The 12,227-nt window shown below is 67.4% G+C and overlaps 2 protein-coding genes across 2 annotated transcripts in view; one reads left to right on the top strand and one right to left on the bottom strand.

Annotated features, from left to right (window-relative positions):
* The window catches only part of SCAP (SREBF chaperone), a 44,490-nt gene extending 40,732 nt beyond the window's left edge, over nucleotides 1-3,758 (top strand). Inside the window, 3 exon segments of the mRNA XM_084280022.1 lie at nucleotides 718-798; nucleotides 1,718-1,924; nucleotides 3,086-3,758. Of these exon segments, the coding sequence (XP_084136148.1) occupies nucleotides 718-798; nucleotides 1,718-1,924; nucleotides 3,086-3,331 (534 nt within the window). The 3' untranslated portion in view covers nucleotides 3,332-3,758.
* Nucleotides 3,759-5,110: 1,352 nt separating this feature from the next.
* PTPN23 (protein tyrosine phosphatase non-receptor type 23) overlaps nucleotides 5,111-12,227 on the bottom strand; it is a 19,049-nt gene continuing 11,932 nt past the window's right edge. The window contains exons 14-20 of the mRNA XM_084260712.1: nucleotides 11,103-11,282; nucleotides 8,028-10,113; nucleotides 6,866-7,050; nucleotides 6,472-6,576; nucleotides 6,234-6,372; nucleotides 6,018-6,122; nucleotides 5,111-5,916 (exon numbers count right to left, since the gene is read on the bottom strand). Coding sequence (XP_084116838.1) covers nucleotides 5,386-5,916; nucleotides 6,018-6,122; nucleotides 6,234-6,372; nucleotides 6,472-6,576; nucleotides 6,866-7,050; nucleotides 8,028-10,113; nucleotides 11,103-11,282 — 3,331 coding nt within the window. The 3' untranslated portion in view covers nucleotides 5,111-5,385. The remainder of the gene's footprint in view (nucleotides 5,917-6,017; nucleotides 6,123-6,233; nucleotides 6,373-6,471; nucleotides 6,577-6,865; nucleotides 7,051-8,027; nucleotides 10,114-11,102; nucleotides 11,283-12,227) is intronic.

The raw sequence follows: 12,227 nt of genomic DNA, 5'->3' as shown, positions 1-12,227 counted from the left end.
CTGCTCCCTGTGCTCCCCCCACCAGTATGAGGAGCCTCACCACACCCCACCAGCACCAGGGACCCCGTGGGTAGCAGAGACTGGGAGCTGGGCAGCTCCTGTCTGAGCTGTGGGATCATTCCCTGGGCAAAGTCATAGAATCCCAGACTGGGCTGGGTTGGGAGGGACCCCAAGGGTCCCAGAGCTCCAACCCCCTGCCACAGGCAGGGACACCAACCTCCAGGCCTGGAGCTACACAAGGGTGCCCAGGGCCCCAGCCAACCTGGCCTGGAACACCCCCAGGGACGGGGCACCCACCCCCTCTCTGGGCAGCCCCTTCCAGCCCCTCACCACTCTCTCTGCACAGAACTTCCCCCCAACGTCCAATTTAAACCTCCCCTCCTTCAGCTTCAATCCATTCCAAAGCATCCAGCCCAACCCCTCACCCAGAGCCCCATCCCCAAGCACCACATCTGTGGGGCTGTGACCCCCCTGGGGACGGGGACTCCCCCACCCCAGGCAGCCTGTGCAGGGACTCACACCCCATTCACCCTCACCTCCCAATTAATTAACAAGCCCCACTCTTCCCCTCTCCCCATCCAGCAGCATCAGTCCCCTTCCCCATGTCTCTGTGTCCATGAGCTGTGACTGGCCCCACGTGCCGTTGTGGGGGGCCATGGTGGGGGGCAGGAGGGACACAGCCCCCCCCCCCTCACATCCCCCTCTGCCCCTGTGCAGGTGTTTCGCCTGGAGGACTCGTGCTGCCTCTTCACCCTCCAGGGTCACTCAGGTGCCATCACAGCTGTCTATATGGACCAGGTAAAGCACCTGTTCCCATCCACAGTGGGGAAACTGAGGCACGGTGCCCTCAGGGTGGGATGCTGTGACCCTCCCTGCCTGGAGACACTCTGTCTCCCCACCCTGCCCACAGCAGGGAAGCCCCATTCCCAGTTCTGACCACAGAACAGGCAGCAGAGGGACTAAAGCTGATACCAACCTGATCACCCTCTGTGACAAGGTGACCTGCTTAACGGACAAAGGGAAGGCTGGGGATGATGTTGGTCTGCCTGGACTTCAGGAAAGCCTTTGAGTGAGGAACTGGCCACTACTGGGCTGGACTGGGGGACCCTCAGCTGGGTTAGAAACTGGCTGGATGGGGGGCCCAAAGGGGGGTGGGGAATGGAGCCAAATCCAGCTGGAGGCCAGTCAGGAGTGGCACCCCCAGGGCTCAGTGCTGGGTCCAGCTCTGTTCAGCATCTTTATCAGTGACCTGGGTGAAGGGATGGGATGTTCCCTCAGCCAGTCTGGGGCTGACACTGAGCTGGGAGGACGTGTGGATCTGCCTGAGGGTGGGGAGGCTCCTCAGAGGGACCTGAGCAGGCTGGATCCATGGGCTGAGCCCAAGGGGATGAGGTTGAACCAGGCCAAGGGCAGAGTCCTGCCCATGGGACACCCCGACCCCGAGCAGCGCTACAGGCTGGGGCAGGGGGCTGGAGAGCTGCTGGGGAGAAGGAGCTGGGGGTGTTGGGGGCCTGGGACTGCCCAGGAGCCAGCAGTGTGCCCGGGGGGCCAGGAAGGCCAAGGGCATCGTGGCTTGTGTCAGAGCCAGCGTGGCCACAGGGCCAGGGCAGGGCTTGTGCCCCTGGGATCGTTCCCTGCGCCGCGAAGCCGCAGGGTGGGATGGGGAGGGTGCTGCCCACCACCCCCCACCCCTCCTGACCTTGTTGTGTCCCCTCAGACCATGGTGCTGGCCAGTGGTGGCCAGGACGGTGCCATCTGCCTCTGGGACGTGCTGACAGGGAGCAAGGTGAGCCACATGTACGCCCACCGCGGCGACGTCACCTCCCTCACCTGCACCACGTCCTGCGTCATCAGCAGCGGCTTGGATGACATCATCAGCATCTGGGACCGCAGCTCGGGGATCAAGCTCTATTCCATCCAGCAGGTTGGTACCTGGGGAGCAGCCAGGGAAAGGTTTTGGGTGCTTCTGTTCTTTGCTGGACCCTCCAGACCCTGCAGACCACCTCTGCTGGGCTTGTGGGGTGCCAGCCTCGCTGTTTGACCCTCTCTGTTGGCTGCCCCAGCTCGCTGAGGGGATCCTGGGTGAGGGATGGAGGCCAGAGGGTCGTGATGGGTGTCAGGGTCTGGCTGATGTTCCTCAGGGTCAGCCCTGGGTGCAGCTCTGCTCCATGTATCCACCACCCACTGGGATAAGGGATGGGGTGTTCCCTCACCCAGTCTGTGCTGGTACCAAACTGGGAGGAGCAGCTGACACACCAGGAGGCCGTGCTGCCATCCAGGGAGAGCTGGGCAGGGAGGGACCTGCTGGGGTTCAACCAGGGCACGGGCAGGGTCCTGCACCCAGGGGGGAACCACCCCTGGCACCGGGACAGGGACGGGAAGAGCCCTGGGAGCGCCGGGGGACACCGGGCTGAGCGTGAGCAGCACCCTGCCCTCGGCCAAGAAACACAACAGCACCCTGGGGGGATGGAGAGAGGGGTGGGCAGCAGGGCAGGGAGGGTCTCCTGCCCCCCTGCTCTGCCCGGGGGAGGCCTCGTGGGGAACAGGGGGTGTGGGGCTGGGCTCCCCGGGGCAGGAAGGACAGGGAGCTCCTGGAGAGGGGACAGCAAAGGGCTGTGGGGATGCTGAGGGCACCAGGACATCTCTGGGGCAGAGAGGCTGAGGGACTGGGGGCTGCTCAGCCCGCAGAAGAGAAGCCTGAGGGGGATCTGCTCAGTGCTGAGCAACCCCTGAGGGGTGGGCTCAGGAGGAGGGGTCAGGCTGTGTTCAGGGGGGCCCAGGGACAGGACAGGGGGCTGTGGGCACAGACTGGAGCAGAGGAAGTTCCCCCTGAGCCTGAGGAGGAACTTGTGTGCTGGGAGGGTGGCAGAGCCCTGGGCCAGGCTGCCCAGAGAGGTTGGGGAGTCTCCCTCCATCTCTGGAGCCATCCCAACCCCTGATCCTGGGCGCTGTCCTGTGCAGCTCGAGGGGAACCTGCTCTGGGGGGTGGGATGGGGTGATCTCCAGAGGCCCCTCCAACCCCACCAGCCTGATCCTGTGTCACTGCCACTCCGGGCTGGGCTCTGAGCTGTTCCCCTCCCTGCAGGAGCTGGGCTGTGGCGCCAGCCTGGGTGTGATCTCAGACAACCTGCTGGTGACGGGTGGCCAGGGCTGTGTGTCCTTCTGGGACATCGGCTACGGGGACCTTCTCCAGACCGTCTACCTGGGGAAGAGCAACGAGGCGCAGCCGGCGCGGCAGATCCTGGTGCTGGAGAACGCCGCCATCGTCTGCAACTTCGGCACCGAGCTCAGCCTGGTCTACGTGCCCTCGGTGCTGGAGAAGCTGGACTGAGGAAGAGGAGGAGGAGGAGGAAGGCTCCAGAGCCCGGCTGCAGCCAGGCTGGTGGGATGGGGGTGGGGGGGCAGCACCCAGGACTGTCCCATGGTTGAGCGCAGCGGTGGCAGATGAGGGCTGGGTGGCTCCATCCTCATCGTCCGTGGGGCCTTCCTCTTCGCCCTGCTCCCCATCCTCTTCCTCGTGGTCGCTGGGATGGCCCCGGCGCTGCGATGGGGCTGAGGGGCTGAGCTGCACCCCCTGCTCCCTGCCCAGGCAGGGACAGTGTCTGGTGGGTGTGTCCCCAGCCTGGAGCTGCACAGGGTGCTGGGGAAGCCAAGGCTGGGGTGTCCCAGCATGTCCCACCTTGGCCACGGCCACAGGGTCCTCACCCCAGCCTGGCAACGAGCGTGAGCCCCCAACCCAGGGGGAGCAGCTGGGGGGGGGGGGGTTGTCTACCAGCCCAGGGGGGCCCCGAGCACAGCGGGTCCCATTGGGGGGGGCACAGGGCTGACCCCCACCTGGGTGCTCAGCTCGGGCTCCTCGTGCCTTAGAGCTGCCCAGCCCTGCGGGGGGGCCCTGCAGCCCCCCCCCTATTTATTTATGTGCTGTATATAGTTATTTATTCTGGCAGGACAGTGGGGTGGGGGGCGGGGGGGGGCCCAGTGCTGCCATTGCTCCACCAAACTGGGCTGTGCTGGGGTTCAGCCCCCCCTCCCCTGTCAGGGTGGGGGGGCACAGGACCCCCCCCCCCCCCCCCGACCCCCCAGCCTGCTGCTTCCAGCACCCAGTTTGCAGCAATAGCACCTTCCTCCTCCTCTTCCTCCTCCTCCTCCTCCCGCTGCGGGGCCAGAGGAGGCTCTTCTCAGGGCGGGAGCAGGCAGGGGGGATGGAAGAGGGGGGGACCCCTCCCCAGGGGGTGAGGAGAGACACCCCCATCCATGCTGGAGGGGTTGAGGCAGGGGGACCCCTCCCTGAGGGGGGGTGAGGGGAGACACCCTAATCCGTGCTGGAGGGGTTGAGGCAGGGGGACCCCTCCCCAGGGGGGTGAGGGGAGACACCCCAATCCGTGCTGGAGGGGTTGAGGCAGGGGGACCCCTCCCTGAGGGGGGGTGAGGGGAAACACCCCAATCCGTGCTGGAGGGGTTGAGGCAGGGGGACCCCTCCCCAGGGGGTGAGGGGAGACACCCCAATCCGTGCTGGAGGGGCTGGGAGCGCTCGGGGCAGCAGCACCCAGCTGTGGGCTGGCAGCACCCCAAGCTTGGGGCATCTCCCCACGGCTCCTCCATGGGGGCTGGGGCTGGGTCCTCCATGGGGGCTGGCGGGGGGCTCTGTGTCTGTCCCCCCCTCCCCAGTCTCATCGTGACCCCAGAGCTGGGTGCTGAGCCTTCCTCCCACGCTCTTCCTCGCTCCTGTAACGCCCGTTACGGCTCCCAGTGATTGTAGAGGCAGCGCCCGCCCCGGGGGGCAGGAGGGGTGCTCTCCCCTTTTTTTTGGGTGGGGAGAAGGGCTGTGGGGCAGCTTCCTCTGCTGCTCCCTGCTCTTCTTCCTCCTCCTCCTCCTCCTCCGCCGCGGTGGCCTTAGCCCGGCTGTACCTTTGGGCTGTACAGGGGACGCTTTTGTACCGCGACGCGTTTTGTACCGGGGACGAGGACGCCTCAATTAAACACAACTAACGAGAAGCAGCCTAATGAACCCCCCTGGGAACCGCTGAGCCCCCCACCCAGCCCCCCCAAGGAGCTGTGACCTCCCCCCAAAACCCCCTCACCCCCCCCCAGCACCCCAGCTCAGCCCCACTGCAGATCAACCTCTTTATTTTAGTAGCAAAGAGCTGGAAAGGAAGAAAAAAATAAGAATAATCCACTGTCAGAGCTGTACAGAGCTGGGGGGGGGGGGGATAGGGCCCCCACCCCCTCCCCAAAATGCTGTCACCACCTTGGGGTGCCCCATTCCCCCCACCTCCCAGGACCTGGTGGCTGAGGGTGGCAGCGCCCGGGGCTGTAGTGCTGGGTCAGGGGCTGGCTGGCTGTAGGAGCCCCCCCACTGTGCCCCCCCTCCCTCTCCAAAGCCCCTCACGTCTTGTTGAGGGTCCAGAGGGGGTCGAGCATGCTGAGGGGGTCGTCGCTGGGCCGGGGTCCGCGCAGCCCCTCGCCCGGCTGGGCCTGCAGGAAGTTCTGCTTGTTCATGCGCTGTTTGCCCTTGAGGGACGCGTCCAGCGAGAAGGCCTCGGGCGTCAGGGACGCCAGCAGCTCCAGGGAGGAAGAGGAGGGGGCGACAGGGGGGGCGACCGGGCCCCCCCCAGCTGTTTCAGGACCCTCGGCAGGAGGGGGGCTGCTCTCGGGGGGCACAGGGGGCTCGGGGATGGGTGGTCCCGGTGGGGAGGGCTCGGGGGTGCTGACACCGTCCGTGGTGGCGTCAGGCAGCACCTCAGCATCACTGGGGGCATCGTTTTGGGGAGGGGGATCTGGTGCCCCCCACCCTGCGCCCCCCTCGCTGCTGGTACCCGCCGGCTTGATGCTCAGCTTGGCGATGGTGGCTTGGATGGAGCTGATGGGGACATCCCCCCCCAGCACCAGGTCCTGGGGGTCCTGGGGGAAGTAGAGCTGTGGGAGAGAGGAGCTGTGAGCCCCCTGGGGTGGGGTGGGGAAGGGACACCCCCCCGCCCCTCCCCAAACCCCACACAGCCCCCCTGAGCTGCACCCACCTTGGGGGAGGCACTGTTGGGGGCCCTGGGGACACCCACGCCGTGGCGGTGCAGCACCTGCTCGGCGTGCAGCAGGACGGCCTCGTAGCAGAACTTGAGGTGGAGCTGAGGAGGAGGAGGAGGAAGAAGAGGAAGAAAGGGGTGTGAGCCCCCAAAATCCAGGTAGGGGGGAGCAGTGGGTGCTTCCCCCCCCCCCTCCTCCCACCACCCCCTCACCTTCTCCTGCAGCATGTGCTTGCGCTGCTGCCGCATCCGCTGCACCAGCCAGGCCAGGTCGGGGATGCCATTCCCAGCCTCCAGCTCCTGCACAGCAGCGTAGAGCAGGCAGAAGGCCCCAGTGCGGCCCACCCCGGAGCTGTGGGGACAGAAAGATCCCCCCCCAAAGCTGTGACAGGCCCATTGGGGGGTCCCCAGTACCCCCAAACCCTTCCTGGGTCCCCCCAGCCCTGCTCACCTGCAGTGCACCACGACGGGGGTGTGGAGCGGGCGCTGGTGCAGGTAGTGGCCGTGCACCTCCTGGATGAAGCGTAGGAGGCTGCCCTTGCTCTCTGGGAGACCCCTGGATGGGGAGGGGAACACTCATTTAGGGGGGGAACACTCATTTAGGGGGGGTACCCCATCTCAAACCCCCCCTAGGGGGAGTCAGGACTACCCCAAACCCCCTCCCCATGCTGGGGCTGGAGCCCCGTGGGACCCCTGCACCACTCCTCGGAGAGGAGTGGTGCAGGGGTCCCACGAGGCTCCAGCCAAACAACCCCCCCCCCAATCTCCCCCCACAGCAGAAAGACCCCTGTGACCCACCCCCCCACCCCCCCCCAGTCCTCCCAGTTGCCCTCCCAGTGCCATACAGCTCAGGCCAGGATGTGAACTGGAGGTGGATGACGGTGCGCTTGAGGCTCTGGTCTCGGTACTGCAGGGTGATCACTCTCTCCACGTGGGTGGGAGCGACCTTCAGCCCGGTGAGGATGAGGGTGATGGGACCCTGCACCATGGGCTGGCCCCGCTCAGGGGGGAAGTAACGCAGCACCTTCTGCTGTGGGAGGGAACAAGCAGCCTGCTCAGCACCCCAAACCCCATAAACACCCCACCAAACTGTGTCCCCCTCCTCCCAGCGATGGGTCACGGATGATCCCAGGGTTGGAAAAGCCCTTTAAGCCCATCAGATCCAACTGTTTGTCCCATTATCCTGGGGGATGTTTGAGACTCTGGTGTGTTCTGGTGCCCCAGCCAAGACTGGGGGTGATGAGCTCGTGTTTTAAAAGCTTCATGGTTATCTTTGAGCCTTCCTAGGAGTGGAGACCTCCCAGATTACAGGATCCCAGAGTCCCCAGGCTGGAAAAGCCCTTTGAGCCCACCGAGTGCAACCATCCCTGTCCTGTGCTGACCCAGCTCCCTGAGCACCTCATCTCCCCTCTGTTCAACACCCCCAGGGCTGGGGACTCAGCCCCTCCCTGGGCAGCCTGTGCCACAGCCCCACAACTCTGCCAGGGAAGAACTTTGCCCTCCCAGCTGAGCTGACCCTGCCCTGGGGCAGCTTGAGCCCATTGCCCCTCCTCCCAGCTCCTGGCCCCTGGCTGCAGAGACCATCGCCCACCTCTCTGCACCCTCCTGCCAGGGCAGGGCAGGGCAGGGCAGGGCAGGGGGGAGAAGGGCTCCCCTCAGCCTCCTCTGCTCCAGGCTCAGCACCCCCAGCTCCCTCAGCCGCTCCTCGCAAGCTTTGCTGCTCTCCAGCCCCTTCCCCAGCCTGGTTGCCCTTCTCTGGACACGCTCCAGGACCTCCAGCTCCTGCTGGGACTCAGGGGCCCACAACTGGACCCAGCACTCCAGCTGCAGCCTCCCCAGTGCCCAGCCCAGGGGCACAAGCCCTGCCCTGGCCCTGTGGCCACGCTGGCTCTGACACAAGCCAGGATGCCCTTGGCCTTCCTGGCCACACCGCTGTCTCCCGGACAGTCCCAGTCCCCCAACCCCCCTCAAGCTGCAACCCCCCCAGTGCCCAGCCCACGCTCCTACCTTCTCCAGCTCCTGCTCTGACACCAGCATGACGATGACAGAGACCTTCTGCTCGTAGATCATCAGCCAGAAGTCGGCGGCGGTGCCCAGCAGCGGGGCCTGGGTGGCGATGAGCGTGGGGCAGTAGGGCGACAGGTCCTCCACCCGGCTGGCGTTGATGTAGTCGTCCTTGCCCGAGCGCAGCACCACCCTGTTCCTGTCGTAGGGCATGATGTCCTGGTGCCTGTTCTTCATGGAGTAGCAGCGGGCGATGGCGATGGAGCGCTGCCGGGCGTCGCGCTCCTGCGCGTCCTGCAGCTCCTTCCAGATGCCGTCCAGCTCCGGCGCGGGGCCCGGCCGCTCCAGCCGCTCCACCAGCCCTCGGAAGCGCTCCAGCTCCTCCAGCAGGCGCAGGACACTCTCTGGCTTCTCGTAGGGGTCGTTCTCGATCAGCTGGACGGCTTTGGGCCTCTGGCCTTCCTTGGCGTCGGCCTTGGTGGGCTGCAGGAGCCCCACGGCCGCCTTGGAGCCGCCGTGCTGGCTCTCGGGGCTGGAGGACAGGAGGTCGTCCGTGGAGGAGCTCTGACGCTGGAACGGGGCCTCCCCAGGGCCTGGGGGGAGAGGGGCTGCGCCCGGTGTCAGCGATGGGGGGGGTCTCTGGGGCAGGGTGCTGCCCGAGCTGGGGACGGGCTGTGGGGAGGGGGCTGGGGAAGGGACCAGGGGGCCCTGGACCACGGCCGCGCTCTGCACCTGGCTCAAACCGGGGCTGGGAGACGGGGCAACGTGGTGGGGGGGGGCCTGGCTGGCTGGGGGGGGGCCCATGGCCACCGTCCCGGGGGGCACTTGGCTGCTGGGGGGGCCAAAGGGCACCGGCTGGAGCCCCCCAAGTGTGGTGTGAAGGGGCTGCCCGGGGGGGATGCTCTGCCCGGGGGGGGCCCTGGGGAAAGGCAGAGCCCCCGTGTGCGGGGGGGGCAGCTTATCCTGCCCTGGGAGCTGGTAAATTTGGGGGGCCAGTGGGGGTTGCCCGGAGGCTGGGGGGGGCAGTTGCCCCCCTGGGCCGGTGAAGGGCTGCTGAGGGAACTGGGGGGGCAGGGGGGGCCGGGGGGGCTGCTGGAAGGGCAGCGGGAGCTGAGCACTGCTGGGGGGCAGGAAGGGGCCGGGGGGGAACTGCTGGGGGGCCGGGGGCCGTGGGGGCATCTCCCCCCCGGGCTGGAGCTGTGGAGTGAGGGGGAAGGAGTGAGGGTGCTGCCCGGGAGGGAACGGGGGCCGGGCCGGCTGCCCGAAGGGCTGGGGCCCCCCCTGGGTGTAGGGAAAGGGGCTGGGGGCCCCCCCGGGGCGCAGGAAGGGGCCGGGGGGCACGGGGGGGCCCTGGCCGGGCAGGCGGGGGGGGGCACAGCTGGAGATGGGCGCCTGGACACTGTCCACCGTGGTGGTGGCCGGCCGGGCCCCGGGGGGCGGCTCGGGACCCCCCAGCCGCTGCTGGGCAGCCGGGGGGACGAGGGGGCCGGGTGTGGGACCCCCAGGCTGGCCCAGGGCGTAGGGGGCTGCGGGCGGGGGGTGATGCTGGGGGGATGAATGTGGGGGGAGCACCGGGGGTCCCACGTATCCGGGCTGCACCGGGGGGCGCAGCAGCGGGGCGCCCGCGAACAGCTGGGGGGCACCGGAGGGGGGGGGCCCGGCCGGCTGAGGGGCCGAGGGGGGCAGCAGCTGCACCCCTGCTGGGGGGGCAAAGGGGCCGGGGGCTGAGGTGGGGACCCCCGGCAAGCGGTAGTGCCCGGGGAGGGTGGGGGGCAGAGCGGGGGGGCCGGGTAAGCGGGCGGGGGCGAAGGGCTGGGGGGGGGGCACGTTGGGCAGCCCAGAGGGGGGGACGAAGGACTCGGGGGGCACGAAGGGCTCGGGGGGGCGGGGGGGGGCGGCCAGGGCGGCCAGGGAGGGGGGGGGCAGGCGGGCCAGGTGCCCGGCCAGCACGTCGGGGGGCAGAGCCCGCAGCTCCTCGGGCAGCTCCGGCAGCACCAGCGGCAGCTCCAGGGGCTCCAGCTCCGGGGGCTTCTTCTGCAGGGGGGGCTTGGGGGCCGTGGGACGAGGGGGGGGGTGTTTCTTCATCTCCCTGGGGGTTGGGGGGGGAGAGGGGGTCATTGTGGGGCCACCAGCAGCGAGAGAAACCCCCCCCCAACCACCACCATCAGGGGAGATGGTGGACCCACAGCACTGCCCATCCCCTAAAAAGGGGCTTCCCACCTCCCAGGGGGTGTCACACTGGGGAACCCACCCCAAAAAAAGGGCTTCCCACCTCCCAGAGGGTGTCACACTGGAGACCCCCACCCAAAAAGGGGCTGCCCACCTCCCAGGGGGTGTCACACTGGGGACCCCCACCCCAAAAAGGGGCTTCCCACCTCCCAGGGGGTGTCACACTGGGGAACCCACCCCAAAAAAAGGGCTTCCCACCTCCCAGAGGGTGTCACACTGGAGACCCCCACCCCAAAAAGGGGCTGCCCACCTCCCAGGGGGTGTCACACTGGAGACCCTCCCCCCAAAAAGGTGCTTCCCACCTCCCACGGGGGTGTCACACTGGGGACCCCACCCCAAAAAGAGGCTTCCCACCTCCCAGGGGGTGTCACACTGGGGAACCCACCCTAAAAAGGGGCTGCCCACCTCCCAGGGGGTGTCACACTGGAGACCCTCCCCCCCAAAAAGGGGCTTCCCACCTCCCGGGGGTGTCACACCGGGGACCCTCCCCAAAAAGGGGATTCCCACCTCCCAGGGGGTGTCACAATGGGGACCCCCACCCCAAAAAAAGGGCTTCCCACCTCCCAGGGGGTGTCACAATGGGGACCCCCACCCCAAAAAGGGGCTGCCCACCTCCCAGGGGGTGTCACAATGGGGACCCCCACCCCAAAAAGGGGCTTCCCACCTCCCAGGGGGTGTCACACTGAGGACCCCCACCCCAAAAAGAGGCTTCCCACCTCCCAGGGGGTGTCACACTGGGGAACCCACCCTAAAAAGGGGCTTCCCACCTCCCAGGGGGTGTCCCACTGAGGACCCCAGCCCCACCTTTCCCTCCCCACCCCAGGTAGCTGGGTGCTGGGGTGCCCCCACCTCTCCAGGAGCTGCTGGCGGTTGGCCTCGGCGGCGCGGCAGGCGGCGCGCGCCTTCTCCAGCAGCCGGGTGGCTTTGCCCTCCAGGTCGGTGTAGAAGTCCTTCCCCTCCTGGGATTTCTTCATCAGGTCCTCGTAGGCTTCGTAGGAGGCGACCAAGGTCTGCACCGTGGTGTTCCACCTTGGGAGAGCAGCAGGGAGGGGTGAGCAGGGAGGGAATGGTGCAGCGGAGCGCGGCGGGATGAGGGATGGAGAGGTGGTGGTGGTGGTGGAACCACCCCCCAACCATAGAATCCCAGACTGGTCTGGGTTGGGAGGGACCCCAAGGGTCCCAGAGCTCCAACCCCCTGCCACAGGCAGGGACACCAACCTCCAGGCCTGGAGCTACACAAGGTTGCCCAGGGCCCCAGCCAACCTGGCCTGGAACACCCCCAGGGACGGGGCACCCACCCCCTCTCTGGGCAGCCCCTTCCAGCCCCTCACCACTCTCTCTGCACAGAACTTCCCCCCAGTCTCTCCTCTCCCCCTTCCCTCCTCCAGCTTCACTCCAGCCCCTTGTCCTGCCAGTCTCTGCCCTGCCCAAGAGCTGATTCCCCTCCTGGTCCTGGGGTCCCTTCAGGGACGGGGAGGCTGCAGTGAGGTCCCCCCACAGCCTTCTCTTCTCCAGGCTGACCCAGCCCAGCTCCCTCAGCCTCTCTCCCTAGGGGAGCTGCTCCAGCCCTCTGAGCATCCCCGGGGCTCCTCTGACCCCTCTCCAACAGCCCCACATCTTCCTTGTGTTGGGCCCCAGCTCTGGACACAGGACTCCAGCTGGGGAGGGCAGAGCAGAGAGGGACAATCCCCTCCCTGTCCCTGCTGCCCCCCCTCTGCTGATGGAGCCCAGGATCCCATCGCCCTTCCCAGCTGCAGGAGCCTCTGCTGCCTCATGGGAAGTGTCTCATCCCCCAGGACACCCAGGTCCTTCTCAGCAGGGCTGCTCTCCAGGGGCTCCTCTCCCAGGCTGTGTCTGTGTCTGGGATTCCTCCAGCCCAAGCACAACACCTGACCCTTCTCAGTGTTGAACCTCATCAGGTTCACCCAGTCCCACCTTCCCAGCCTGTCCAGATCCCTCTGGATGGCTCCTGTC

This window comes from Gallinula chloropus, assembly GCF_964237585.1.
Source record: "Gallinula chloropus genome assembly, chromosome: 2".
In the NCBI taxonomy this organism is placed as follows: Eukaryota; Metazoa; Chordata; class Aves; order Gruiformes; family Rallidae; genus Gallinula; species Gallinula chloropus.
The sequence above is the reverse complement of the archived record's forward strand: the minus strand, read 5'-3'. Positions and strand labels throughout refer to the sequence as shown.